The 27,985-nt window shown below is 38.4% G+C and overlaps 1 protein-coding gene across 9 annotated transcripts; it reads right to left on the bottom strand.

The window, feature by feature from the left end:
• Positions 1-1,419: 1,419 nt before the first annotated feature.
• Positions 1,420-26,955, bottom strand: LOC123768940 (protein bric-a-brac 1). 9 transcript variants are annotated; one of them, XM_045759793.2, is made up of 9 exons: positions 26,717-26,870; positions 25,242-25,453; positions 24,465-24,659; positions 21,876-22,010; positions 20,567-20,722; positions 18,687-18,975; positions 18,127-18,278; positions 7,260-7,308; positions 1,420-6,859 (listed from the first exon to the last, which is right to left on the bottom strand). In XM_045759793.2, the coding sequence occupies exons 2-9, from the start codon at positions 25,428-25,430 to the stop codon at positions 6,750-6,752; spliced, it is 1,275 nt and encodes a 424-aa protein (XP_045615749.1). In that variant the 5' UTR covers positions 25,431-25,453; positions 26,717-26,870; the 3' UTR covers positions 1,420-6,749. The 9 variants fall into 9 exon arrangements, 8 of the variants coding, with proteins under 8 accessions (XP_045615749.1, XP_045615750.1, XP_069165211.1 ...); XM_045759794.2 differs by having other exon boundaries at positions 7,269-7,308; XR_006774168.2 differs by lacking the exon at positions 7,260-7,308 and adding an exon at positions 14,737-14,898 and having other exon boundaries at positions 6,726-6,859.
• Between the last annotated feature and the right edge of the window lie 1,030 nt (positions 26,956-27,985).

The following is a 27,985-nucleotide window of genomic DNA, read 5'->3' as shown; positions in this document are numbered from 1 at the left end:
TGATCACTAGCACCTGACCAACATATGGTGAAGGATTAGGATGGAGTCAAATGAGTTTGACACAGCAAGGGAGGCATATGGTGCCATTATTATAAGCTTCCTTGTTGCATCAACTGTGTAACCAATGTTACACTGTCACATAGATGGTAGGAAGGAGAGAGAATTTCCAGGGAAGTGGCTAGTCAGGGCCCAACACAGGAGTGGGGTCATGAGGGAGCTTCTTTGGGTGCAAAGGAAGAACAATACGTTTAGAGTGGCAACACTCTTGGGGTTTAGCTGCCAATCGCGTGAGCCTCAGAAGATTAAATGTCTCGCAATGGTATACAAAATTTAACTGGAAAAGATCATTGGGGCAAATGTGGGGAAAGAGACCTTCGACAAGCTGCCAGCTTCCTTTCCTCATCAAGGCCACTAGTATTGGTGGTCTTCAGGTAAATTCAGGTAAGAAAATTTAAGAAGACCTGTGTTACTACATCACCCATGACAGGTCGAGAAACGGGAAATTAGGGATAGCATATGCAAGTCACCATTCAGAAATCAGATGGTATACCAGGAACCAATAGGTATTCCAACTCCTCTCTGTTTACTTGACCCCTAATCCAACTAACTAAACCTGCCAATTCATTCGCCCAAAGCCAAAGAAGTGTGTTACTGCTCAGGAGCAGTAACACACATCTTAGGCAGTCAACTTCCAGGTGAAGCTTATGGGGAATTATGAATTTTCCATAAATGGCAAATACATGGATGGTATAAGGCCAAAGACAGCTTTGAATCAGTCTTCTACAGCAGCATAAGCCAGTTTGACGAGGAAAACTACCCCGGTGCTCCTAGGACACCAACCAACAGAAATTGCTAGGCTCAAATAAAGAATTCAAACCCACACCATCAAGGTGGATGCCATGGGGGTTGAGGGGCACCACACAACCACTCTTATCACTCTCCACCAACATCTATTACTTAATTGTATTAAGTACTTTTTATGAGGTTTACCCGAGTGTCATGTTCACTCTTGACATGCTGGTTGCATCGGGGCCTTATCCCCTACCACTTGCTTCCTGCTGCCGCACACACCATTACTCTATATCCCAAATTAGGTACTTTTTTTTTTTTTTTTTTTCTTAATACATTAGCATTGTTTCCACGTCTCAAACAAATTTGCAAAGGCTTTTTTGAGTGAGAAAAACAAACATAATAATTAAACAATGCAAATGAAAACCCTGATGGACTACCAAACTGTGCAAAACAAAAACTTGAATTACAAACACGAATTAAAATTCTTGGCCAAAGTCGATTATTAAAGTAAAACAAATTATGTTTGGTTTACAAGAGTTTTCATGAATATTCATTAGTGTACTATAATGTCTCAAAGTCCTTGCAAAAAAATATGGCTTGTTAGTATATGAGGTACAATGAATGTCCTTTTGAGAGATTTAAATATTAATGAAAGACTTTTAATTTAAATATTCTACAGACACATTTGTACATATGTGGTAAAAAATAAACCGCTTTACAATGTTTCACGTTATATTGAACAAAAAAATATTGATTTGCCACTAACTCAGTATAAAAATACATTTCATGTTAGGTATTGGCAAAAGTTAAAATAACTTTAAACATGAGGCCCTATACTGATTCCAGAATAAATATAGTAATTACAATATTATAATTATTATTTTGTGCATTACCATTTACATATTAGTCACTGATGTTGATACAAAATTTAAACCTCAGGGTACACTTCAATAAGGCTGATTTTCCAATACTGTACACTGTAAGGCAAAGACTGGCCCTATACAAGAGAACTCTGATGGCAAATTTGTATATCACATAAAAATAAAAGCATTGTACATTGACTATGAGAGAGCAGAGAAACAGATGCACCGTCTTGGCGAGGGATTTCTGCAATGAGATGACATCTGTTTTTCACCATGAAATTGTTACCAGAAAATTGGGTGATTAGTTTCTAAAAATATAATTTTTCTTTAATATTACAAAATTATTTTAGCTCATTGGTAAAGGACAAAAACTGCATATCAAGAAGTAAAAGTTATGACACTTCATTCATGTCAATAGACATGTATAAATTTTAAGGAGTAATATAGGACTCGACCTCGGATCCAAGATGTATAAGGCCTACACACTGCCACTGCACCACGAGGAGATAAAAGACTATAGCTGAGAACCGACTAATTCTACTTGGACTTGTGAACGGGCCAACTTGTACCATCATCTACGCTTCATGAAATCTCCTCTCCCACTTGGCAACAATGATAGCATTGTCCAAATTGCCCTAATCAGTTCTGTCTATCAAATTAAAATTTACAATGGTATGAAACAATTACATTTTTATAAGAAATGTATGTGAATGACATTAACCTTTATATTACTCTCAACACCTTCAAAGTTGAGCTTTAAAAATGTTATCCCTTCCACCCTGGAAGCATTTTTCCAATTCAGAAAGAAAAGAAAAGAATTTGCTACATGTATGTACTGTATGAATGTATTACCAAATACAGTAACCAGAACCACACTACTTGGCCTAGTAAGCACAACCTGTTTTGCCTAACAGCCAGAGTGATTTTGCATATTTTTAAATATAAAATTAACATTATATTGACAATAAGAATTTATAACTTAGACCTAGTTTTACCAATGTTAGGCAGTATTGGGAAATAACTGGTATAGGTAGGTTAGTTCAGGTCTCCAAGTTAAAATTAACTGGACAAAGATGCATATAATGAATATTATAATGAAAAACTAGCAATCTACAACATAAATTTAAAAATTCGTATTCAGTATTTATGAAAATTTGGCATATTAGGAAACTCTGGCTATTAGGTACGACATAATATATAATATACTGTACAGTACATATAGATATATAAATATAAAAAATATTTTTTGGTGGAGGGTGAAGGGAGAACATTTAGGCCTTGAGGCAGGAATTGAAACAACAACAACAACCAGCGCACAAATCTGAAAATAAAGGCAGTGATAATGCTTCAGTCCATCCTGAGCCATTATAAAGTTGCATAATGAGGACTTTATGATGGTCCAGAATGAACCAAAACATCATTTCTTCTGATGTTTTTATTTTTACATTTGTGGGTTGGGCGTTTTATTTTCAGTCACGTTATTGTGACAAATTGTCTACACTGATTAGATTATTCAGCACCATATTTACCCCCAGAACACAATATACTTGTCATTTTACATCCACGATTCTTAATTACTGTTAGCTGAAGAGAGCACAAAGTGTCGATAATGACGTAGATACTGTACACCAAGATGGGATTAAACTTACTTTATATTTATATAAAATGGGCAAAGGTGGGCACCCCATTTTTTTAAAAGAACTAACAGTATCAGTTGCAGTCCTAGTCTCAAAATGGACTGAAGGTCCCAATCATTGTCCCTTTCAGAAGAATGGAACTATGACCAACTTGACTCTCAGTTGTTTCATTATATATATGATTTATATAGTTGAAACTAAATATGCAGTTGAAGACACGAAAAATCATTAATATTTAATTTTTAGTAAAATAAAGTTAAATTCCAAATAGAGTAATATAATATAAAATTAGTATAACGAAACTGGGAAAAGTTCAACAAGTTTAATGGTTCAGTTTCCTTTCAAGACAACAAGCAAGATCTATCACTGACCTGTGATCTCTTTGGCTTGAGGATCTGCTTCTCCAATGAGAAGAGCCTCTCCATGGCAGCACTAGAGAGGATAGGTGTATAGAACTAGATGAACAAGATCGTCAATGCCAGGCTGGTGATTAAGCCTTTGATGATAAAGGGTTTCAGTTTCACAGGTCTCTCAATCAGAAATTCTTCTAGTTTTTATTTTATATTATATACAAAGGGGAAGGGGGTACCTCAGTTTGCGTAGTTAATCCGGTCCCAGAGACAGTACGAAAACAGAAAAATACGAAACCGAAAGGAATTTTCCTCATGAGAAATAATGTAAATTGAATTAATCTGTTCCACACCCCCAAATATATTAACTAAAAAATACATTTTATACAAAATAATACTCTTAGGTACCTTACCTTGATTGAGGACTCTTGTTGGCGTATGGAAGACAGTGAGGAAGGGGGGAGGAGAGGTGTTAGTGTTTGGAAGGGAAGTCCTCTTCCATTATAACAGCAGTGATGACATTTTTGGGGTACTCTCTTATGTTTTGCAGCCATACCACTAGGACCTGGTTGTGGCTCACTGCTTGCTTGTCTTACTAAGAATCTGTCTATAGACACTTCTTTTTCCCTATGTTTTCACACTTGTCTGTAGCGAGACATCACATTGGCTCACTATGAATAATCACTTGTTTTTCCTCTGCTGTCATCCTCACAACTATTTACTTAGGTTGAACTTTACCACCGACTCTCTTGGAACCCATGGTGTGATATATAATAAGAACTTCTATGTTCAGAAACCCAAAAAGTACAAAAACAATGAAATTCTTCACAAAGAATTCAAGCGCGATCATCACTAGGTGGGAGACGCTGGTAAATTGAAGTGCCACGCTCCCAGTGAACCAATACGTGCATGAACAAACAACGATTACCGAATCAAATTTTTTGAAGAAATCGAGTACAAGTACCGAAAAATACAAGAACAGGGGCATACGAGAACTGAGATTCCACTGTATACATATATACATATATATATAAAACAAAAACTGAGGAACATTAGACTGTTTGGAAAGGCAATAAAAAAGGACTAAATTTTCCAGTTGTTCTCACAATGGACCAAGTTCCAGGAATTCGGTCCCTATGGAACTTAGTCGTGCCCACCTTTGAAAACGGCTAGTGCTTATAAACCAGAAAAAAATATAAGGCAGGCCAGAGGTGCGATTTGGGCGCACTATATTGCTCAAGAATGTTCTCACTGATCTATCACACACTGATTTTGTTTGGCAAAAAGGGAGGTGAGGTGAATTAGGGGTGGGTTCTGAAACATGAGACATTAGGTGTTACCATTCATATTTTAAAGAACAATATTAATTTAGTAAGACGATTTAAAATGGTGAATTTTCCTTGGGCCAGATTCACGAAGTAGTTACGCAAGAACTTACGAACATGTACATCTTTCCTCAATCTTTGACAGCTTTGGTTACATATATTAAACAGTTTACAAGCATGAAAACTTGCCAATCAACTGTTGTTATTCTTATAAACAGCCTCCTGGTGCTTCAGAGCTAATTAACTATTTAATAATTGTAAACAAAGCCGCCAAAGATTGAGAAAAGATGTACAGGTTCGTAAGTGCTTGCATAACTGCTTCGTGAATCTGAACCCTTGATTCTGTTCAGTGGTGTTGTAGTGTTTAAGTTGAATCTGGAGCCATCAAACACTTAAAACATCCCTGCATAGACTCAAGATAATTTCATAATTGCTGCCCCTCTTGCTAAATCAATACTGTACTTAAAATGTAACACACACACACACACACACACACACACACACTCAAGATTTTAACCTCAATGCATCTTTGTGTCACTGACATGAAACCTAATTATTATCCTTTATAAAAGTTAGCCTGTGAATGTGTGTTACATTTAATGAAGCTCTTACAACCAAAATATTACCTACAAATAAAGTTTACTTTCTTTATTTTTTTTAAATCATTATAATACAGTACAACTGAATGGCCTCGAGTTTGATTCCCAGTCGAGGCGATATATCCTTGACATGATATCTGTGTTCACTCAGCAGTACAGTAAATAGGTACTTGGGAGTTAGGCAGCTTGTATATTGTATCCTGGGGTATACAATATCCTGTATATTGTATATTGTGGTCCTAGGCCAATTTGTACCTCTAATTGGTACAGTACTTCAAATATAGTAACTTTCCAAGTACTATATATTAATGCTGTGGTTTAGTCTAAACATGAAGGTCAAATTTCTGATGCTTGGGAATGCAATCTTCTAATTTACTGCTATACAAGCAAAATGCAGTTTTTTAATTTAATTTCAGGCACAAATGAATTGGTTCTTGATCTACAAGTGTAGTGAGGAAGGGAAAGTCACTTCTATACATGAATCAATGGGTATGCTGTAGCAGCAAAATAGCTAAATATTTGTTTGTTCTTTCATGCCATTGTTAACTTCACCTTGATAAGACATTTATAAGAAGAATAAAATATTTCCTCTGATAAAAAAAAAATTGGACCAATTTAATTATAACATTATTTTTCAATAAATATTAGTCATACAATTATACAAGAAACTGTATTGCTATCTGGTCAAATTGATTATACATAAACACCAAATCTAGTAAAACATGACAATTTTAATGAGGTACTATATATGATAAATTTTCTTTTCATACAATTCAATTATACCCATAAACCAACATTTATCAGACATTCATGAAGAATAACATTCAAGGTAGATTATCACATGTCTGTATGGCAATGAATCTGTTACCTTTGAAACTTTTCTCCTGAAGGCACACCAGCATTCCCTCTTAGCTGTCTGATGACTGGTATCTCTATGCATACTCATCCACACTTTCACACGCACTTTCACTGTAGCAATCGTATAAAGTTTACACATGAAAGTTTTATTACTCTGATATATCATCCCTGAATGAAAAAAGGTCTATGAAGGTAGTTAAATTTTCACTTGCTACCTTCCCCTTTGTCTCTCTGATTCTGACTTTGCTCAGTATCTTTTCCATTATTTTTCTTAGGGTCGTCTTCATCCTTGTCCTTTTTGTTTTTTATAAGTTCCATCAAGGAATCAATTCGTGTAGGTTGGGCTATTTGGAGTACCATGTGGGCTTCTTCCAAGATTAGTAAACCATTGCGTGCATCTCCCACGGCTAGGTTGTGTCTTCTGGTCACATGCTCCTGTTGAAAACTTCAATTTGAAATACAATGATGAAGTGAACATTCTATAATAAATAGCTTGGTTATAAAAGAAACTGCTTCGCCATGTTACTGATGCAAACTGGATGTGTCTCAAGCCTAGAATGGAGCCACAATTACTATGGAAGTTTTCACAAAGATTAGCATGGCAAGTCACATAAGGTTTTGCAGAACATTACCCCTTGCTCCTAACGTCATGCCAGGATTTACAAAATTACCAAATAAAGCATACAGAGACTGGGACTATATGATAATTCTTAACCTAATTTCCCTTGACAGTTGCAAGAAGAATCTATGATGCTGTAATTCTTCTAATAGAAATACAGTACAGTACAGTATATATTTTAAAGGCAATTGTTGGAGCATATGAAATCAAGCTGACCTTTGTTACCTTCACACCTCAGCGGCCCCTCGTGTGTGAAATTCACGTCCTGAAAACACAGAGAACAGTCTGCCTCAGAGCCTCTGGTTTACCTTCCTTGGAAGTTCGGGGTCTCACTCACAAATGAGTTTGGTGATGTATGATATGGTCACACTCACACATGGTCTGCCTACATGTTCTCCACACCAATACTAAACCTTAAAGAATGGGAAAATAATCCGGCTGTTATCTTCTTTATTTTCTCTCTCTGTTTCTTAGTTTATACCTTTCCTACTTACACAAGTATTCTGAGATCCTTAGTACTGTATCTCCACACACTCTCAGCTCTCAGTGTAACAAGTGGCAACTATTTTTATTTACAGAATGTTATATTCATACTAGCATATTGAATAATGTTAAAGCCAAAACAAGAAAATAGAGTATTGTACGAAGTTTTTCCAGCTGACAAAAATTTAAAAATGTTGATGTTAGTCTTGAAGTAAGCTTTACATAAATTACAAAGTGTTTGGATCATTATTAATTTCCTAAAGCCTAATGGTTCTCAATTTACCGAGAGTAGGAAATAGGTTAACGATAATACTGTTATCGTATAATACAAGAGCAAATTAGAAGAATTTTTTTTTAACTTGTTTAGCACAGAAAAATCAAGTGTTGATCGTAGTGAACGACCATTGTCTGGTAGATGACTCTGTGGCTCCCTGAGGTAAAGCACTGGGGCTGTCAAGCCTTAGGGAATCATGCTATATGTCTGGAGAGAACAAACACTTCAGGGTACTAATGTAGGGTTAACAGAAATGCAGCAGATACACATCCAATATTAAAAACTACATGCTGTAGTGATTGAATTTTACATCATGATGCATTTCTAGGCACAAATTGAACCAGCATGACAGATACTGAAATACAGTATAACAAAAGTAGCGAGGCTGATGAAGACCCCCCGAGCTGAGTGGACCATTCAAAACAAGCCCCGAGCCTGAACACTGAGCAAAAGCCAGAAAACATAGAGCAATGGAGCGAGGACAGATCATGAGCTGTTCAAAACCCAGGAAAAACCCAGTGGGATGCCAGAAAACCAATGGACAGATCTTGGCATGGGGGACCCAAAACTCAGGCCCCACGAGAAGCAGGGATAATGCCCGACGGAAGATATAGAGACCAAAAGAGCTGCAGGCAAAGAGACATTCCTGCCACAGCCAGGTCAGCAAGACACCAGGCAATATTTGAAGGCCAAGACAAGCCAACCAACCTGAGCCCCAAACCATGAAAGGTACAGAGGCAGGAAACCCATGCACCAAAGTACACAGCTTGGCAAATGCCTGACACACCATTCAATAACCATAACCAATGCACACCATGCCAGGAAAAGCAACAGGCTCAAACCCAAGAACCAACATGATCACTGTCCAGAAATGGCCAGATACTCTAGATCAGGAGTGTCAGGGTACACACCCTGAAGGTGTCTGGCAACACAGCCTGAAGAAGACCGTGCACCCAGCATGGGAACAGTAGAAAATGTGCCAAATGGGTGAAAAAAAAAAGGAAAACAGAAACAAGAAATTGGGATCAAAGTACACAAATAAAATGTGTGAAGGAAACAAACCCAGAAGAGAAAGAAAAACCCCATAGACTGTTGGACACCAGATCATTATAGACCCTAGAAAACCCTGAGACTTTTGAGCTGAAAGGCTCAGCAAGCAGTACGATGGGGAGAAAAAGGAGACAGGCCCTGAACAAACACATGACCATAGCATTAGAGCGGAATCCATAGTAGATCATGTGAACCGATAAGCCATTAGTATTGACACCACAGAAACTTTCCATAGGGTGGAGCTCACCAACGAACTAAGACCCGGAAACACCTCCGAGGGCCAGCCAACAGAAATGGATGGAAGACTGACACTCTTCACCTATCATCAGAGGGACACGCGTGCACACACAGCTCCTCACTGCCAATCCGAGCCGTTGAGATGTTGCCATAGAACACTGTTTTGTGCCGATGCTGGAGAGGTATTACCATGACTTTTAAAGACAAAGTCAGGCTCCTTGGAGTCTAGAAGTGCTCTATGCACAAACTTGCAATAGCAATGTACAGAGCAACAACAGTAGGGCTGACTGACATCCACATTTACAAGAACACAGCAACTGTTATCACAAATGGTGAAAACCTCCAAACACTTATGTTTGGAGGCTGTACTCCAGGAGGCAATCTCTTCACCAATACTGTACTTCCACTAAAATACCAAGAAGCCAGGATGGTCTTCATCTACAGACTGAACTGGTGGATAGCAGCAGAAGCTGAAGTGGACATTGAATGACACATCAATGAAGTGAACCCATCTCTTACAGCTATTTCGGCCCACATGATCAAGAAGAATGACAACCAACACCCCACATTAAAACCCGACGCTTGAAATGACTGACCAAACCCAAGACATGGTGAGAGTGGCTTCAAATGATTCGGCACTACCTCAGTATCCGCACAAATCACTATGGAAATATACTACCAGCTCAAGCTGTGCTTGAAGTGTTACAAGTACGATCACTTTGCAAGAAGTACAATGCATCTGCTCAGGAAGCTACAACTACAAAAACTGCTCCAGCACCACCAGAAAGTGCAACCTCTGCAGTGCCACAACAGTGTCCACAAAGGCAGGAAGAACTCCAAAAAATCAAGGCCAAGGCCAAGTTAAATGGTGTCACAAAACTACAAGCTGCTATCCCCTTCGACACCAACCAAACTCAATTTCCAACCTTACCATGATAAACCTCAACAAATCAACAGCAAATGACAAATGCTTGACAGGTACTAGCCAACAGCACCTCAAACTTGATTGTGAACATAATCTGTGACACCCATCTCAAACATCCACATTCAGGTCATTACAGCCTATGCAGATAGTAACCAAAAATGACCCAGCCTCTTCATCATGATTATCAACAAACTATTAGTAGGCAACAGCTTACCACCTGTGCTCATGTAGATGAAGCCCTTAGAATGCCAAACATCTCTGAAGCCCCACCACCAGTGATGGAAGCCAACCCTGAACCTCCACCACAAGAGACTGCAACAATAACAACAGTATCTACTGATCTTGTAACTTCAATTCCAGTCCCTCCACCCACTGACTTGCCTTCAGCTGTACCATCTGTTGTACCCTACAACGATGAAACCTTTACATCATCCAATGAAGAAAAATCAGTGAATGTCACAGGCAACAGCATCTCCAAATCAGGCCATACAAGTCCAAGACACTGTCACTATCAATAAAGACAATACTATATATGGAAACTCCTGAAAGAAGACATAAAAACAGCCTATGCATCAATGAGAATAACCAGAGAACAAAAGACTGCGGTGAAGATGGTCGCCACAAAGACCTGCGACCTGAGCATACTAAACCCAGAACTTACAGACTCCAAGTACTATACTATGAAATGTGTCCTGGCAGTGACAACGATACCTGCAGCTTGATGATAAAAAAAAAGAGTCAATTCCAGAAAATGAAGACAAAATGAAGTAACAACGAGTATGAAGACAGCAAAGGAAGAAAGAAGAATTGAGCAAGATGAAGAAAGGACTCTACACTACTGCCTAAGATGAGAAGATGGCAGCAAGAACTAGCCACTGTGAAAAGATGCGGTCAAGCTGCTACAAAAAGATTCAAGTCAACTCATGAAAAAATAGAGTCAAGATGCTGAAAAAGACAGCTTACCATGGTTTGAGAGATACCAGTCTCTCAAACCACCGACGCCAGTCTTGTCATGCAGCTGGGTTAAGACCTGGCACTATCTTTTTGACTACAGGGCCTCCTCACCATTACTACTATTCAGATATACCCTCTTCCTGCTTGCCCCCATGCCTATCTTGTATGCAATTAGTAGTAGTAGTAGTATTATAATGAACAAGCCCTCAAACCTAACTAAAACAAGGTCATCAAGAGACGGGTTTTCCCTGTTTTTTTTTTTGGGGTGTGGTGTGGCCTTGATGTCCTCTGCATTTTGGGGTGGGCTCCTCGCTACTTTTGCATCTGCTGCATTTGCATCAGTGGGTGTTCATGACTTGTGTTGGGACATCAGCTGGTGCTTTCTGGTTTTTATCTGGTACCGTGTATAGCTCATGCTATATAATTTCATGCATTATATGCTATATTAATATATGCTATATTAATACATGCTATATTAATCTCATGCATTAAGTGTGTGTTCTTGCACACCCATGTACACTCCCATAGTTTGCATTTTAGGTGTCTTGCTGTTCTATGGGCCAAGCTCTTTGTGATTACTGGGCTGTAAGCCCAAGCTGATTTTTCCTGTTGCTTCTGGGCTGTACTTTACTGCTATGAAGTTTCAATCATTTTTTTCCCTTTCAGACAAGCCCTGTTCAGACTCTGCTCAGGCTGGCAGTGACCCCGGCGGGCCTAGACGACCACATAGTGGCAGTGAAGAGCGTCACAGCTCATGTGCTTTCTGTGTAAATGATTGATTGCCTGGTTTTCTCAGGTTTACTAATTTCTTTCAAGTAGTTGCTTATTTAGATCTCTGTTCTTCAAGTTCTCATTGTCTCATCGAGAGAGAGCCAGATTCTGGTCTTGGCTCCTGGAAGGTTTCAGTGAATATCAGAAGCCTAATGCTATTCCCTAAGGCTTGGCAGCTCCAGTACTTTAGCATCAGGTACTTTAGCTACCTAGTGTTTCACCAAAAAAAAAAAAGCGTCGAATGTGACAAAATACCAATTTCTGAGCGAGCCCTGGTAGCTCCATGAAGCTATACACGGACATGGTACTATTTACTCAGTCATATCAGCGGTAGAGTTCTATGGGACCAGAGCCAGAGCCTTACCAACTCCCAGAGGCACAGGGAGGGGTGACTTTTTTGCCACCTCTCCAGGGAAGCCAACCAGAAAGTCAACAAGCCAAAACTAACTACTCCTGAACACTCCAGGGAGACAACTCTCACAATGCAAGGGCAGCGTTGGGAAGCACCCAGAGGAAGGAAACCCTGAGCACATGCAGCTCCAAGCACGCTTAAAGCCTGGCTTAGGCTACACTGTGGTGCACTGGAAAAGCTACGACGAGCAAACACCATACTACTAAGCTGAATAAGCAGAACTCTGGAGCCAACGTGGAAGACAGGAGACCCGGTACCAACTACACGAGCGATAAAATTGACAACTCAGACCCTGACGCAGGTGATGAGCTACTCCCTTCCCCCACCCCCCCAAACGAGTGGGGAAGGTGGGTTGATCTAGCTCATGCTAGTTTCAAGATAATATGATCATTTGTTTGCATTATTGAGGAAATTCTTTAGGAAAGTTTCGATATTTTTTTTTTTTAATCCAGCATTGGTTTATTTTGACTTGCTGACTTTCTCAATGCCTTCCCCAGTGAGATGGTGAAAAAGTCATTGCTCCCTGTGCCTCTGTGAGGGGGGGGGGCCAGGTTCTAACTCTGATCCCTGGTAGGCCTACAGAATTCCAGGGCTGATGTAGTCTAGTAGATGTTACTATCTCTGAGTATAGCTTTAATGCGCCACAAGGGGCTCTCCCTAGAAAAGGCATTGATAACATTCAACCTTTTTTTCCCGAGTCATCATATAATATAGAAATGGCTCTTAGTAACTCATTATCAGATCATGTTTCAAATGTATAAAATATCATCATATATAAAATGAATAAGCATACTTAAGAAAATTACTGTATTTTATTCACAGACTACAACCAAAAATTAATTCTGCCCTTTGATAAATCGTGTAATTTTTGCCACTGATCTACTTTGTTTAATTTTTCTAATTAGAAAAAAAAGGGTTTCCTTTTGTAATAATCATTATAGTAAATAAAATGCTGAACAAGTCTTTAACAAAAAGAAAACATCAATTATGGCATGAAAATCAACAAAACAAATAAAGTTTCAAATTCAGTGAAACCCTAAAAGTATCACTAATGATAAAACCCTAAAAGTATCACTAACGACAGAACCCTGAAAGTATCACTAACGACAAAACCCTAAAAGTATCACTAATGATAAAACCCTAAAAGTATCACTAATGACAAAACCCTAAAAGTATCACTAATGATAAAACCCTAAAAGTATCACTAATGACAAAACCCTAAAAGTATCACTAATGATAAAACCCTAAAAGTATCACTAATGATAAAACCCTAAAAGTATCACAAATGATAAAACCCTAAAAGTATCACTAACGACAGAACCCTGAAAGTATCACTAACGACAAAACCCTAAAAGTATCACTAATGATAAAACCCTAAAAGTATCACTAATGACAAAACCCTAAAAGTATCACTAATGACAAAACCCTAAAAGTATCACTAATGATAAAACCCTAAAAGTATCACTAATGATAAAACCCTAAAAGTATCACTAATGATAAAACCCTAAAAGTATCACAAATGATAAAACCCTAAAAGTATCACTAATGATAAAACCCTAAAAGTATCACAAATGATAAAACCCTAAAAGTATCACTAATGATAAAACCCTAAAAGTATCACAAATGATAAAACCCTAAAAGTATCACTAATGATAAAACCCTAAAAGTATCACTAATGATAAAACCCTAAAAGCATCACTAATGATAAAACCCTAAAAGTATCACTACTAATGATACCAAATAAATAAAGCCTAAAAATACAAGAATATTGTAGAAACAACATTAATTAAGCAGATCACACCTGTGTTTGAAATAGTCATACCTGAACCACTTCAATTTTACATAGAAATTGTTACATATTCATTTTTGCCATCACACCTATTTCTTTATACAAATATTTCTATCTATATAGATAGATAATGAGGGTATTTCTTTATACCCTCATTATCAAGGATTAATAATAAAATAGGAATGTATTCCAAAACCCTTCCATTCGCCTGTCTATACATAATTTCTAAGTACTCCTGTCACTTCCCAGTCACAAATATGCTGTACAAAGTAGATTTGGACACTCACCAATGGTGTAGATAAAAGTCAATATTACCTTGCATTTCTTCATGGGGACATCTTGAGTGCAGCAGGCAAAGCAAAATGTTTGCAAGGTGCCATAATACAAGAAAGAAATCCAAAACTGGCATAAAACACACAAAAACATCACCAATTTGCACAAAACTAAAGTTTTGAATCAAATTTTGTCCCCTGTGGATACTGATTGTTTTAGAATACTTAAGAGCCCACTACATTTCTATTATTAAAGGTATAAATATTTATACGAAGCATTACAGTATTATCACTATACACTTGTTAATTTTTTTTTACAAATTACTTGGATATTCTATAAATTCAGCATGCATAAAATATAATTTGGTTTTAAGTTATGGAAATGTCATGACACGACAATGGCAAAGGATAAAAAAAAAAAAAAACTTGTGTACTATAAAGTTACTTAAAGAACTGAAATACACCAAGTCATTAGCACCCCTGCGTGCTTTGTCTAGGTATATACAGTAATATAAACAGAACTTACATCTCAGCAACCAATACAGTTGCTCTCCTGGAATCAAGTCTTCTTATTCATCTTGACCTCCAGACCAGGTCACCTGCATCCCCAACTGCGGGTCTTCCCGAGGGAATGTCTTTTAGGGAATTAAGATCAATTATCCTTTCTCTCATCCTGGGATTCTGAAAACTGAAGTTGTTGTTAATGAAGGTATCCGCCCGAATGCTATCCCTCGTAACCTCATCCATACCCAAGGGAGAGCGGCTGATGGGACGACTTGGATTTTTCCATTTGTTCAAATCAAATTTTAATTCACCTAAAATAATTTTTCTTTTAAAACTATCCTTGGAAGTAAAGCTTTTGTTTCCAGTGAAATAATTTATAGCATAAACACCTTCCACCACCCTCCTAGTTTTAATATTATTACTTTTATAAATTATTTCACAATTACAGTACAGTATTAAAATGAATATTGTGATCCCTTTCCCAGTTATGATTTACTACAGCACTATTACCAGCCATAATTGTATGTGTTTGTGTTCTTCAATTCCAACCTCAAGCAGTCTCGCCCATTTTTTTTTTTTTTAATACACACACTGTACATGAGTTGTTATTGTTTTGTACCTCTGTTCAAGAGAGAACTGGATAAGCACCTCCAAAGGATACCTGATCAACCAGGCTGTGACTCATACGTCAGGCTGCGAGCAGCCGCGTCCAACAGCCTGGTTGATCAGTCCAGCAACCAGGAGGCCTGGTCGACGACCGGGCCGCAGGGACGCTAAGCCCCGGAAGTACCTCAAGGTAACCTCAAGGTAAGGTAGCACACACACAACATTTTGGGCAGCTCCTTAATCCTAATTTTGCCCAGAATAAGAACCGCCAAATCATTTAACAACCAGGTACCCATTCACAGCTAGGTGAACAGACACTAGTTAAGGATTGGCACCCAGTCAATCCACCCCGGCCAGGATACGAACCCAGACCAAAGCTCTCACGAAGCTGGGCAAGTGTTTTACCACTGTGCCACAGAGACTGCCAATATAGACTTCATTACAACCTCTACAGAGAAATATATAAATGCCTCCCAGATTTCTATTGTCACCCACTAATTTTACCAATCCTTTCGATAATTGTATTGGAGTACAGAAACTCCAAACAATTTTATGCCTCAAATAAATTGCATTAATGTGTAAGTTTAAGAGAGTTATAAGGTATTTTCAACATTTTCCTCTTCTGAGAATTTCAGAAACTTCTTTCAATTGTAGTGTACAGGATGCCTTCAGCTTTGTTATCTGCTTTATCAATAAACCAAGAGGGATAACTTAAATCCAGAAAACTCCTATGTAAGTATTTAAGTAGGCTTCTAGTTAAGATGGGTCACAAATTCTATAAGCTCTTAGATAAAGGTTGGGGAGTACTTTCTCCTTAAATGAATTGGAATGACATGAAAATGAATATACGAGTTCATGTTTGTATTTTTCCTGAATGCACCTTAGGAAAAATTTATCGTTACAATCCAATCCTTCTAATTACAATGCAATCCAAAAATGGGAGTTCTTTATTAATTTCTTTTTCTATAGCAAACTCTAAGCTATGGAGATCCTTTAAGTAACAATCTAGATACTCGAACTTCATCAAATAAAGCAGAAAACATCAACAACATACCTGAACTAAGCCTTGGGATCTTTTCCATCAATTGTTACTGTGGGTATTAATTGTGTTTCAAAAAATTCCATATATAAATTTACAAGAATGAGAGAAAGAAAGAAAGAATCCATAGCAAATCTTGAGGTTATCTTGAGATGATTTCGGGGCTTTAGTGTCCCCCGCGGCCCGGTCCTCGACCAGGCCTCCACCCCCAGGAAGCAGCCCGTGACAGCTGACTAACACCCAGGTACCTATTTTACTGCTAGGTAACAGGAGCATAGGGTGAAAGAAACTCTGCCCATTGTTTCTCGCCGGTGCCCGGGATTGAACCCGGGACCACAGGATCACAAGTCCAGCGTGCTGTCCGCTCGGCCGACCAGCTCCCCGGTCGGAGAGCAGGACCCAGCCCAGGATTTTTGGACAAATTTTGTTGGCTAGACAGCTCCTTAAAAATCAGATCTTGTTCTTACAGGCATGTGCTTGATAAGGACATCTCTCATACGGCCTAACTTGTTGGATGATATCCTGTCCATGTGTTCTTGTTAACTTCCTGAGAGTATGAGTACTGTATTTGGAAGCAAATAAAAGCTTCACTTCAGAGGACAGTTTTACAAAGAAAATGATTTGGAGTGAATTAAAATTAGATTTGAACATATGAAAAATCAAAGTAGTCTCATTAGGCACTCTTCCTTGGGCAAGGACGGGGTTACAAGGGATAGCATCCAGATGGATACCTTCATTGACCACAACTTTAGTTCTCAGAATTGCAGGATGACAGAAAAGATAAATGATCTTAATTTCATAGAAGACATTCCCTAGAGAACACTGGCAGTTGGGGATGGAGGTGCCTTGGTCACGAGGTCAAGACAAATAAGAGGACTTAATCCAAGATAGCAACTGTATTGGTCATTGATATACAAGTCCTGTTCACATTACATACTTACTCAGACCTTGATAAAGCACTCAGGAAAGTGCAAAAGACTTGGAGTATTTAAATTTTTTACATAAACTACTTAGAAACATAACTGTTGGTTTTTATCCTTTATCAAATTTGGTATCAATTATTTACCACGTCGAATAAAGCTTTATTATATTGAGATCTGACTACACACGTCACACCAATTCTAACTTAGTTTTAATAAGTTATCGGCATACAAAGTAACTGCATAAACAGATGCATTTATATTCCTTGATGACAAAATTGCCTGAATGTCCTCTCCAGAAACAAATGACCATACATCATGCCGAGCATTATGTAAACCTCCTTCTCAAACTCCGCATTTACTCTACTGAAAACAAATTCCAATGACAGTAGCACTTACTTAACTTTAACAAGTTAATAATTATTGGAAAATTCTCAGATACTAAAAATTAGCACATTACTGGATGACTGAAAGATGCAGATACTAAATGTGATGAAGAATATGATTAAACTTGGCCAATGAAGCAATGGAAGAGGTTGGAGAATTTATATATTTGGGGGTAAGTATTGTATAGGCCTGAAACAATGGAGGGAAAAATATAGGCAAGAATAGTGCAAGAATTGTTATCTGATCCTGGGGAGCACTGAGACAGGAAGAAAACTCTTACTATGGATGTGAAGATCCTTGTATACTCCTCCCACACCCCAACTGCTCAGAGAACAAGGTAGACACATTTAAAACTATGGTTGCTGAAATTTGCTATTTTATGAAAACATGAGCTATTGCTAAATAAGAGGATTTGCAGAGGAAGAGGAGTAGTTACAAGGAGAGATATTTAAAGCCTTACCGCCCAATCTTGGTGTGAAGGGAGGACTGTGAAACACCACTTGCACGGTAGCTCTGGGGATGACGTGTGATATCCCTTAATGTGCCGCCTTCTGAAGCCCCATGAAGTGTATGCCTTTTCACAGAATGGGCACGGATATGGCAGGTTTTGGCCTAAAATGAATGTTATCCATTAAATACATGGTGTGTTTACCAAAGTAAGAAAGTAAATGAGTGATGATAAATATTTTGTAACTAACTTTGTAAAATATAGTATATATAAAAAAGTGGGAATAGTAGGTTAAGCAAGTATCCAAATAAATCCCTCAAATGTCACTTATTCTCTTCTCCATGGCTACAGGTTGTCACATATCCAACTAGAGGTGGCAACCTCTCAATCTATTACCAATATGGACTTGAATGGCATATGGCAATTTACATTATAGTTATTCTTGATCTCATTAGTTCATAATCATGCCAACAATGAATCGGCTCAAATATGCCACATGTGCACAGGATCACATATGTTATACATATTTTGATTCTGGCACAAATATAACAAATATGTTATAATCTTCTTACAAGATGGGTCTTGAGGAAATTCTGGTTGAAGGTTGACAGCAGACGTTCTCTCGTGGGAGTTACGTCGTGGTAAGATGTTGTGACTGGGCTTCTCACTAGACGTGTGCTGAGGTAGGAAGATTGTGGGTAGATTCACAGAGGATGTTGAACCTCCCACATTTCTTACAACCTCTGGTTGTTGTTCCATGAAGCTGACCTCTGGTGGCGGTGGTGGAGGCTGGTCATTCTCATCGTCTGGATCTACTCCTTCTGGATATTCATCTGGCTCCATCTTTACTTCTAGTAAGTTCTAATAAAAAAAATATATTTCAAAAATAAAAAAAGGAATGAAATAGAAAATGAAAACATTTTTACAAATCAATAGATTAAAATGAGTCTAGGGACAGGCACTGCTCATAAGTCTATTCACTCTATGATGTCTATATTATCCATATTGTGTCTTTTTTTTCCATAAAAATGGAATGAAGCGGAGACGCCCCCTCATCTCAGTGGCTTCTCTGTATACGTGCTACCACACACTTCCATATACAGTATATGTGCTACCCTATACATCCCTATATACATACTTAAAAGAAAGCACTCTCAGTTTCCCACCACTGACTCAATGTTGCATATTGCAGAGCTGCTGTATGTGCACAGGAGTTGGGAACCTAAACCATGTACTCATAGTGCACACACAGCAGCTATCTTCCTTAGTGTTGTACTTAGACCTAGCTTGTGTGGTCTCTAATGAGAGTTTATGTTTCAAGCAGCATAATTATGCCATGAGGGATGTTTTAAGTTTATTTACGATGGAGATGGACTGTGCTAGCAACTACTAGTGTAAAAAGCATGTCGTCGTCGTTCCAATATTTTTGCGGTTCATGTTGTGGTTGTCGATATATATGTTTGAGATATATGGATGGATTCACGTATGCCTGATGCATTGAAAGGCGACAGCGTTGATATTTTTGGGTGCATTAACCGACATGTACAAAGCCTAGCCCAGACGGCAAGGTGACTGATGCACCATGGATTGCTGAAGTAGCAGCCTAGCAGAGACACTTAGAATAGTACTGATTTTATGGAAGTGTGATACACTACTATTTTGTAGAACCATTACCTGATAATATTATATTTTTATTTTCTTATCGTTTGTAATAAATGTTTGTGTTAGGCAATTGTATTTGCTCTTGTCCTTGTGAGGGTTTTTAAGAGAGAGAGAGAATTAATTGCAGGCCGGATGACAGTATAAAGATAACAAAGGGGAGCCAGGAGGTCACCCTAAGACAAGGAGAGAGGGAAAGTCATTGTTGCTCACGCAGGGTGTGAACACATGATGATGGACTAGCTCTGAGCCGAATCCCCACAAGCTGTGAATCCCTTATTCACAGCTTAGAGCATTATAGAGCATGGGGGGAGCCGGTCGGCCGAGCGGACCGCACGCTGGACTTGTGATCCTGTGGTCCTGGGTTCGATCCCAGGCACCGGCGAGAAACAATGGGCAGAGTTTCTTTCACCCTATGCCCCTGTTACCTAGCAGTAAAATAGGTACCTGGGTGTTAGTCAGCTGTCACGGGCTGCTCCCTGGGGGTGGAGGCCTGGTCAAGGACCGGGCTGCGGGTATCACTAAAAAGCCCCGAAATCATCTCAAGATAACCTCAAGAAGATTATCAGTGAGCAATTATTGTTTTATCTATAAAAAGATTAGAGTTTTAAAAATCTCAAACAAGAAAACTAATTTCACTGCACAAAATTGAACAGAGATATTTTTGTTTTTATTTAGAATTGGATCGTGTAGAATACTGTAAAGATGTGTACACTCAGACTATGAATAATGAAGCTGCATGGAAAAGGCATCTGCCTACATTAAAGAATTATAGAGAAAAATTTTTACTTACACGAATATCTCTTTTAATGTCTGCATGTTCATCTAAACTATTGTCTTCTTCATTATGTAAAGGTGAATTTCTTTCATGGGCTGGGGATAATCTTCTCCGCTTAGAAGATGGTGGTGGCGATTCATGAGCCCGTGATCTCGTCTGTGGTGCCTGTGTCTGAAAGTGAAGACACGACACATCAAAACTCAGACCTAAAATTTTATCATTCCATAATGAAGCAACAGGGAGAGAGAACCACTTACAAACTACATAGTCCATCAGATAAGAGGTAGATTTTTGTTTTGTTCATTTATACTTCAAAAGAAAAGTAGCACTGTGCAGAATTTTAAAAAATAATTTAGTTTGGAAAATATTACTGATTATTCTGACTTGACAAAAGGACAGTTTTGTTACTATTATTACTATCAATAACAGTCAACCTGAGCATACTCAAGTATAGACTGTTATTGTGCAATGTTACTTACAAAGAACCTTATTATCTGTGTAGTGTAAAGAACCTTATTATCTTAGAAAACAAATATTATAAATGATTTTTAGAGTGGTCTGGTACAAATAATTATACATGCTGAAAAGTGAAAAAAAATAAAGAAACTGGATATATAATACAAGATGCAATATTTCTTCAAGCTCTGTAGCTATTAATGCACTGAGTGCATTGAATATATTGCCTGCATAAATTTATATAATTTATATCTAATGCTCCTCAATTTATTTTTGAGGCAAAATATTTGAGAATCCAAATTTTATGCTATTTGTTCCTTGTAATTCATAGGCTAAGCAAATTATTATAATTTCATCCTGAAACAATAAAATATATATACAAGATGCCTGTACATTTACGAATTAAAAGCAATTGATCGATCAATCAATTAAGCATTGTACATCATTTAATGATTTTCTTGAACAAAATACGGAAATTTAACCTGACAATTTACATCAACCCATTAATCATTTTGTTACGACTACAACTGTCATTTGCTCAAAAACACAAGAACATCTTCATGATGACTGTAGCCGTCATTTTCAAATATCACGTCGGCTGACTAACTCTCCTTTTTGTTATTTTATTTTGCTTCATTTTTTAAAATACCATCATAAAATATAAGTCTTTAGCTTAAAAACATATCAAAGTCAACATTTTACTATGCATATTACCTTAGCAGTATGCACTGGAAGTAAAATATCGCTAAGCTAATCTGTGCTTGGCCCAAGAAGCTGGAAGTGCCCAAAATTGGTAGGGGCAAAAACATGAGAGGGTTAATATGTTTTCTACCAGTAAAAATGGTACGAAGAATTGCTTTCAACTCACTGTACACTGGGAGACAACAGGAATGGTTATTGCACTGCTCACTGCTGCGGCCACTGCTGCTGCAGCTGCTGCCGCCACAACTGGATTGGAGCCATTTCCTACTTCTGTAGTCGGCACTAAATTTTGATATACTTCCTAGAGAAAACAAAATGGGTTTTGAGTATAGTAAAATGCTCCTTTCAATATTGGTCATTTAAATGCTTCCAGAGCCAGAGTCAAGAGCCATTATGGTTTGCCTAAAACTCCTATTCCCCACTAGGCTCTAATTGGCCTTGTCTCCCACCATTACAAGTATCTTTGCAAATGGTTTTATGGAGGAAATTATGGAAAGGAGAGGGAGGCGAGTCTATTTCAGGTCACCACAGAAGCACCACCTCTTTAGCAGACAAAAGGGTAATATCTTCAATACCCCTTGCAAGTGATAATTAGTAACACAAGGAATGTCAATTATTGCCCAGCTATCTGTTTATTACTACATCTGCTGCCAATGGAAAAAACTAAAGAAAATGACAGGTTAGATAACAGGAACCTTTCAAACAAGGGATGCCATTCCAATGACTACACTTTTCAAGAAATTAGTCCTCTCTAGAGTGGAATATTATTGCACAAAAGCCCTATTCAAAGCTGGAGAAATTGTTGACCTGGAGAGTGTGCAAATATCTTTTACTGCTAATTCCACTCCATAAATCATCTAAATTGTTGGTACCGATTAACATTTTAAAATCTGTATTCTCTAGTATGCAGGCGAGAGATACACACAATAATTTACATCTAGAAAGTATTAAGTGGGACCGTTTCCAAATCTGCAAATGGAAATAACATCACGTGAGACCAGGAGGCATGGCAGTTAGTGCAAACTAGCCCCACTGAAAAGCAGAGGTGAAATAGGTACACAGAAGGTACCTAGGTGAAATAGGTATCAACATCAAGAAGTCGAGACTTTTCAGCACACTCCCTCTACACATAAGGAGACATAACTAGCAGGCCAAGTTGTACCCCTTATGTGTTATGAATCACAGCCTGGCTGATGAATCAGGCTGTGATTCATACGTCAGGCTGTAGGGAACAAATTCTTTAGAACTGCATCCACCAAAGGGAAAGCCCAAGACTAAGGGAAGGTCAGAAAATCTAGAACATCCAAGGACTAAGAATGTTTATAAGGAATATGGAAAGGAACATATGTGAGGAACAAGGTAAACCACCATCTTCCTCCCAGTTAATTAAGATTATTAGAGCCTAAAAAAACTAGCAGTGAATGTAATAACATGCCAATTTCTGGGCGAGCCCAGTGGTTTTCTAAAGGTACTATACACACTGAGATGGTACCATCTACTAGGTCGCATCAGCCATGGAGTACTATAGGCCTAACAGGGGACCAAAGTCAGAACCTGGCCCCCATCACAAAGGCACAGGGAATGGCGACATATGTTTGCTACTTCACCAGGGAAGGCAACCATAAAGTCAGCAAGTCAAAAGAAGCCACTGCTGGCTTTAATAGAGACTGAAGCCTTGAAACCTGCTGAAAGCACTCCAACTATGTAAACAAACAACCGATTTCTCTTGGAAGTAATATGAGCTCATTTGCCCCACCTCCCCCACTCATTGATAGAATGGGTAGATACCTCACCCCCAGCCGGCACCTCCACCCTCAGTTTTAGGGGAAGGTAGATCAGGGAGCCATCGGGGCTCAACTACAAACTGCAGTTTCATTACATTCAACACTGGTTTTCTGGGGATAGCGGAGGGGGGGAAGGGAGAAACCTTGTGGCTCACTGAAGCTAATTACCCATGGAAGAGTAAAACATACAGGAACACACCAGGGAGGGGGAAGCACTGCAGGATTTATGAAGAGTAAACACCCGGCTGAGAGACATGACCCAAAGCCACACGAGAACTGGGAACATTAACAAGATACCAGGCCGCCAGAACCCTGTTCAACCTCCAAAAGTGCTCAAATAATAGGGGATCTATATATGATCAGCTGGGCTACTTCTCCTCTCCTTTTACTATTCATAATACAAAAACACAATAAAGTTAGTTTTGAGAAGCTTTAAAAAACTTAAAGTGAGGGTTTGAAAATTTGTATGTACCAATTTTTGGCACTACTACATGCAGTGATATATGATTCAGCCACCATTCAGGAAAGCAAAAGCAACTTTCTTCTGAACAGGAAAAAATAGTTCCTGCAGAGGTTGGTGAATTGTAAGAGTTACAGAGCACTAGAGTGAGGGTGTAGACAGGCTGGATGCCTGGGTGACCTGGTGGCAGGCAGGTAAAGTGGTGCACAGAATGTTTGCACGCTACTAACTATTGTTTGCCCCGTGTTCTTACCTTTTATGTTCCATCAACATTATTGGTTTGTTTTGGTTTGCCAATACATTACAGTATAGGCATTTGTTTTTAATTTTAGTTTGATCTCTGATTCCCAAGGCTCCATTCATCTCAATGAAGGAATCTTGACTAATTGTGGTGTTTAGAAGGCTTAGCAGTGTTTGTATGTATCCACAGAACAAGAGCCTTAATCACTGGAGAGCTAATAAGAAGCCAGCCCAGAAAATGACATTCAACAAAAATATTAGGCTTACAAACCTTTTCCATCCGTGCTCTGGTATTCTGTGTATCTGTCAGACCACGCACTTGAAGCGCCTCAGCCAGCTTCATGAATGTGTGAAGCCGTGTTTGGGATACATTGACCTGACCTTCATACATAAATGCCAATACTGCTTCCAAGTCTTCTATGGGCACTTCTCGGAGAATTATCACCGGGTGTTGACATGGATTATTCTATAAAAAAGCAAGACATTAGCAAATATACAGAGTATTCTGATAAGATTACAGAAATATGAAAGTTAATTATACTGCAGTACTATAGGAATTAAACCACTCACAATTTAATTATCCAAGAGATCACTTGTGATATTCAAATGTATACATCCAAGATGGATTCTCCTAAATGGAGAGACTTAAATTAACTATTTTACAATATTATAGCTACTCATTAGAAGTTAATCTAAAAATCACTATATATAAACAGTTTCAAGTTATATTTAAGTAAATATGACATTTATATTCTAGTCCATCTCCTTTTGCTTTGTCACAGGTGAATTCAGAGCTATTTGCACCACAGCTAAGTACTGGGCAGTTGGGTTTCTGTATCACAACACCTACAATTAATCTACTAAAAACATGAAATATTTATTGACAAGTACTGTACAATATATCAACAAAATCATAACATTGTATTACATTAATAATATGGAACACAAAAAGAACGATAAAGAACAAAATAACTAAATATGATCAGCAAATAAAATATTATCATATTCCGAGTCCTAAGCCAACAAACAAGTCAACACTTTGGCAAACCTTTAATATATCTCTGAAGTAGGGACTACAAGCTGAAAGAATCAGCTTGTGTGCTTTTAACTGCATTCCATCAGCAGCAAGTGTGACATCAACAAAATCCCCGCCCTCGTGTAGTGTGTGAAGTGCTGCGGTCATGGTGGTGCCAAAATTGTTCCACCGCAGGCAGAACTGCATATCGCTGCCCCCCATAATGTGTTTCTAGATTTACCGATCTGAAAAGGTAATTATCCATAATGATGTAAACCATTTACTTATTAATGCTGAACATGAGTGACTTGAGTACTATCCATTTATCTGGTAAATATCCATTCTTTGGTAAAATACTGCAACCTGTCTGCCATATTCAGATAGGTGATGTTGCATAGTAGACAGTGGTAAGAAATTAGTAGTCTTACACACAGCTCACGAACCCCAAAGAAAACACAACACTCCCCAAGTACCAATTTTTCTGCCAAGTGAACAGAAGCATTGTTGTGAATAGATGTACTCAAACATTTCGTTCTACCTACTCCAGGACCAATTAATTCGGAGCAGGCTGTTTTAACATATATATTTATTAAAAGTATTTACAACTCGTGTAGAGAATGCAGCTTGATCCTTCAACATTGTTGCATTTTAGAAGTGGTCATCAAAATCTGTGTGATAAGAACAAATATTTATATGACTGCTTCCCATGTCTGGATAAATATCTTATTCCACACACTGACCATGTCAACAAGAATTCTTATATGTAAACTGACCATGTTAAATTATTAGCCTTGCTCACTTTTACATTTAGAAAATTATAAATTATTAAATTCACTCCATTTTATTATTTATTTTGAGTTAATACAAATTTGTTGTGTTGTGTCAAAATTGAGTTGATAACGAGTGTTTGAAAACTTTGCCTAAAATTAACTATTCATAAAAAAAAAGTCTCCCTGATTAATAATGATATTAAAAATTATATATAACCTCTTCTGATTAATTTAAAGTAAAAATAATTGGTATTCAAGTAGCAACTCTACACAAATTTGACATAGATGCAAATATTTATGTACCAAAGTTACCCCCACTATCATATCAACAACTATACAATTCTGCCACTAAACATACAAAAAAGTCCCGAGATTTATTATTCGGCCCTTGTCGAGTGGAAGTCCCATAGCTATGAGCCACCATCACTACTAATGAGGTGTCCTGGACGCGGTCAGTAACTCCAGCTAACCAGAGGCGCGGCAGACGATGCACACGCACCTGTCAGGTCCATGTGTAGCAGCTCCTGTAGGAGGCGCGGGTAGGCGTGGAGGGAGGCGTGTAGCTGGCGTGGCAAATGAGGAGAGGGAGGGTTGGCCCGCACTTTGTTTACAGACCTTGACGTGACCCTCCTCCCATCCTTCCACGACACGCCCTTCCCCCGCCCACGCCCACACCCCGCCCACCACCCACGCTCCCATGATTCACAGTAACCCTCAGCTGCAACCCTCTTGCCTTACCTGTACATAAAACTCTCAAAAATTGCTAGATTCACTGTCCAGTCACTAACGAAGATGTGTTTACAAAAAACTCTGAAATTACGTTCGAATGGCTGGACGCGACTTGGAGACAGAGTGTGTTCCAGCTGCAAATTATCCATTTAAAGGATTTGCTTAAAAATCTAGTCAGAAGATGATAATAAGTTTTGTATTCCTATTCATCAATCATAGTTATTACGGTAATTAAGCATGTGAGCTTCGAGGATATTGTCTAGGTTCGTGAAATAGCGATGAGACGAAGTCAACATTGAGCAGTTGAGGATGCGTCCAACAGATGGCAGAAGACTCAGCCAGAAGCCGTGAGCATCACCTTGCGGCACTGAATGATAATATTGCCCTCAAAATAGTAATTAGATCATCATCGTCGCTACTTTTTGCTGCATTATTCAATGATTTTATCTGTACATTAAAACAATTCAATGTAGGGGCTTAATTACGAGAGGTTTATGAGTTGGATGGTAGTGTGGGGCCACCAGTAGTGGACAATGGTGTTGTATTATGCAGACAAGTTTGGCTTGGTGCTGGGCTTAAGGGCAATCAACCTCTAAAGGGCTATTAACGCCGCCACAATAGCCTACTGACTAACTATCAACTATACATTACTACTGAATATAGTTTAGGAATTAATTAGTAAACTAAGTGATAGTCACGGGCAAATTTATCACCCTGTTTTTATTATTAACGAACTCAGACACACAGCTGTGCGCTGCTACTCTATTATATATGAGAGATTACAGAGTATAGGTCAAGAGTTAAATCAATTGTGTTTAGTTCATTTATTATTCACCCAATGCCCAACGTGTGAGTGGTAATGTGAAAAGGTTACAGAGTCACATGTGGGTTCACGAACTGAACCCCAAAATCGTTTAATTTACCTGAGGGCATCTCTTTAGTGGCCTCGCCGAGGGCAGGAAGCTGGCGGTTTGTCGAAGGTCAGGGCAAATGGGGGAACCTTAGACAAGCCAACGGCTTCCTATCCTCGTCGAGACCACTAGAGTTTATGGTCCTCAGGTAAATTTATCCTGATTAATTACGTTATTTTTTTTAGCGAAATTCAGGGTGATTGCACATATTTGGAGTTTTAAGTTCCGTCTTTTTATACGGGAAATATGCAAGTAAGTGAAAAAAGAGATTTATCATATTTTGCTAAAATTGACGTGCGGTTTGAAAAATAGGATGCCTATTGGAAATATGTCTCTTGGCCGTTATTTTTTTAGCGTAATTCGTAGT

The sequence above is a fragment of the Procambarus clarkii genome, chromosome 64 (assembly GCF_040958095.1).
Source record: "Procambarus clarkii isolate CNS0578487 chromosome 64, FALCON_Pclarkii_2.0, whole genome shotgun sequence".
Lineage (NCBI taxonomy): Eukaryota > Metazoa > Arthropoda > Malacostraca > Decapoda > Cambaridae > Procambarus > Procambarus clarkii.
The sequence above is the reverse complement of the archived record's forward strand: the minus strand, read 5'-3'. Positions and strand labels throughout refer to the sequence as shown.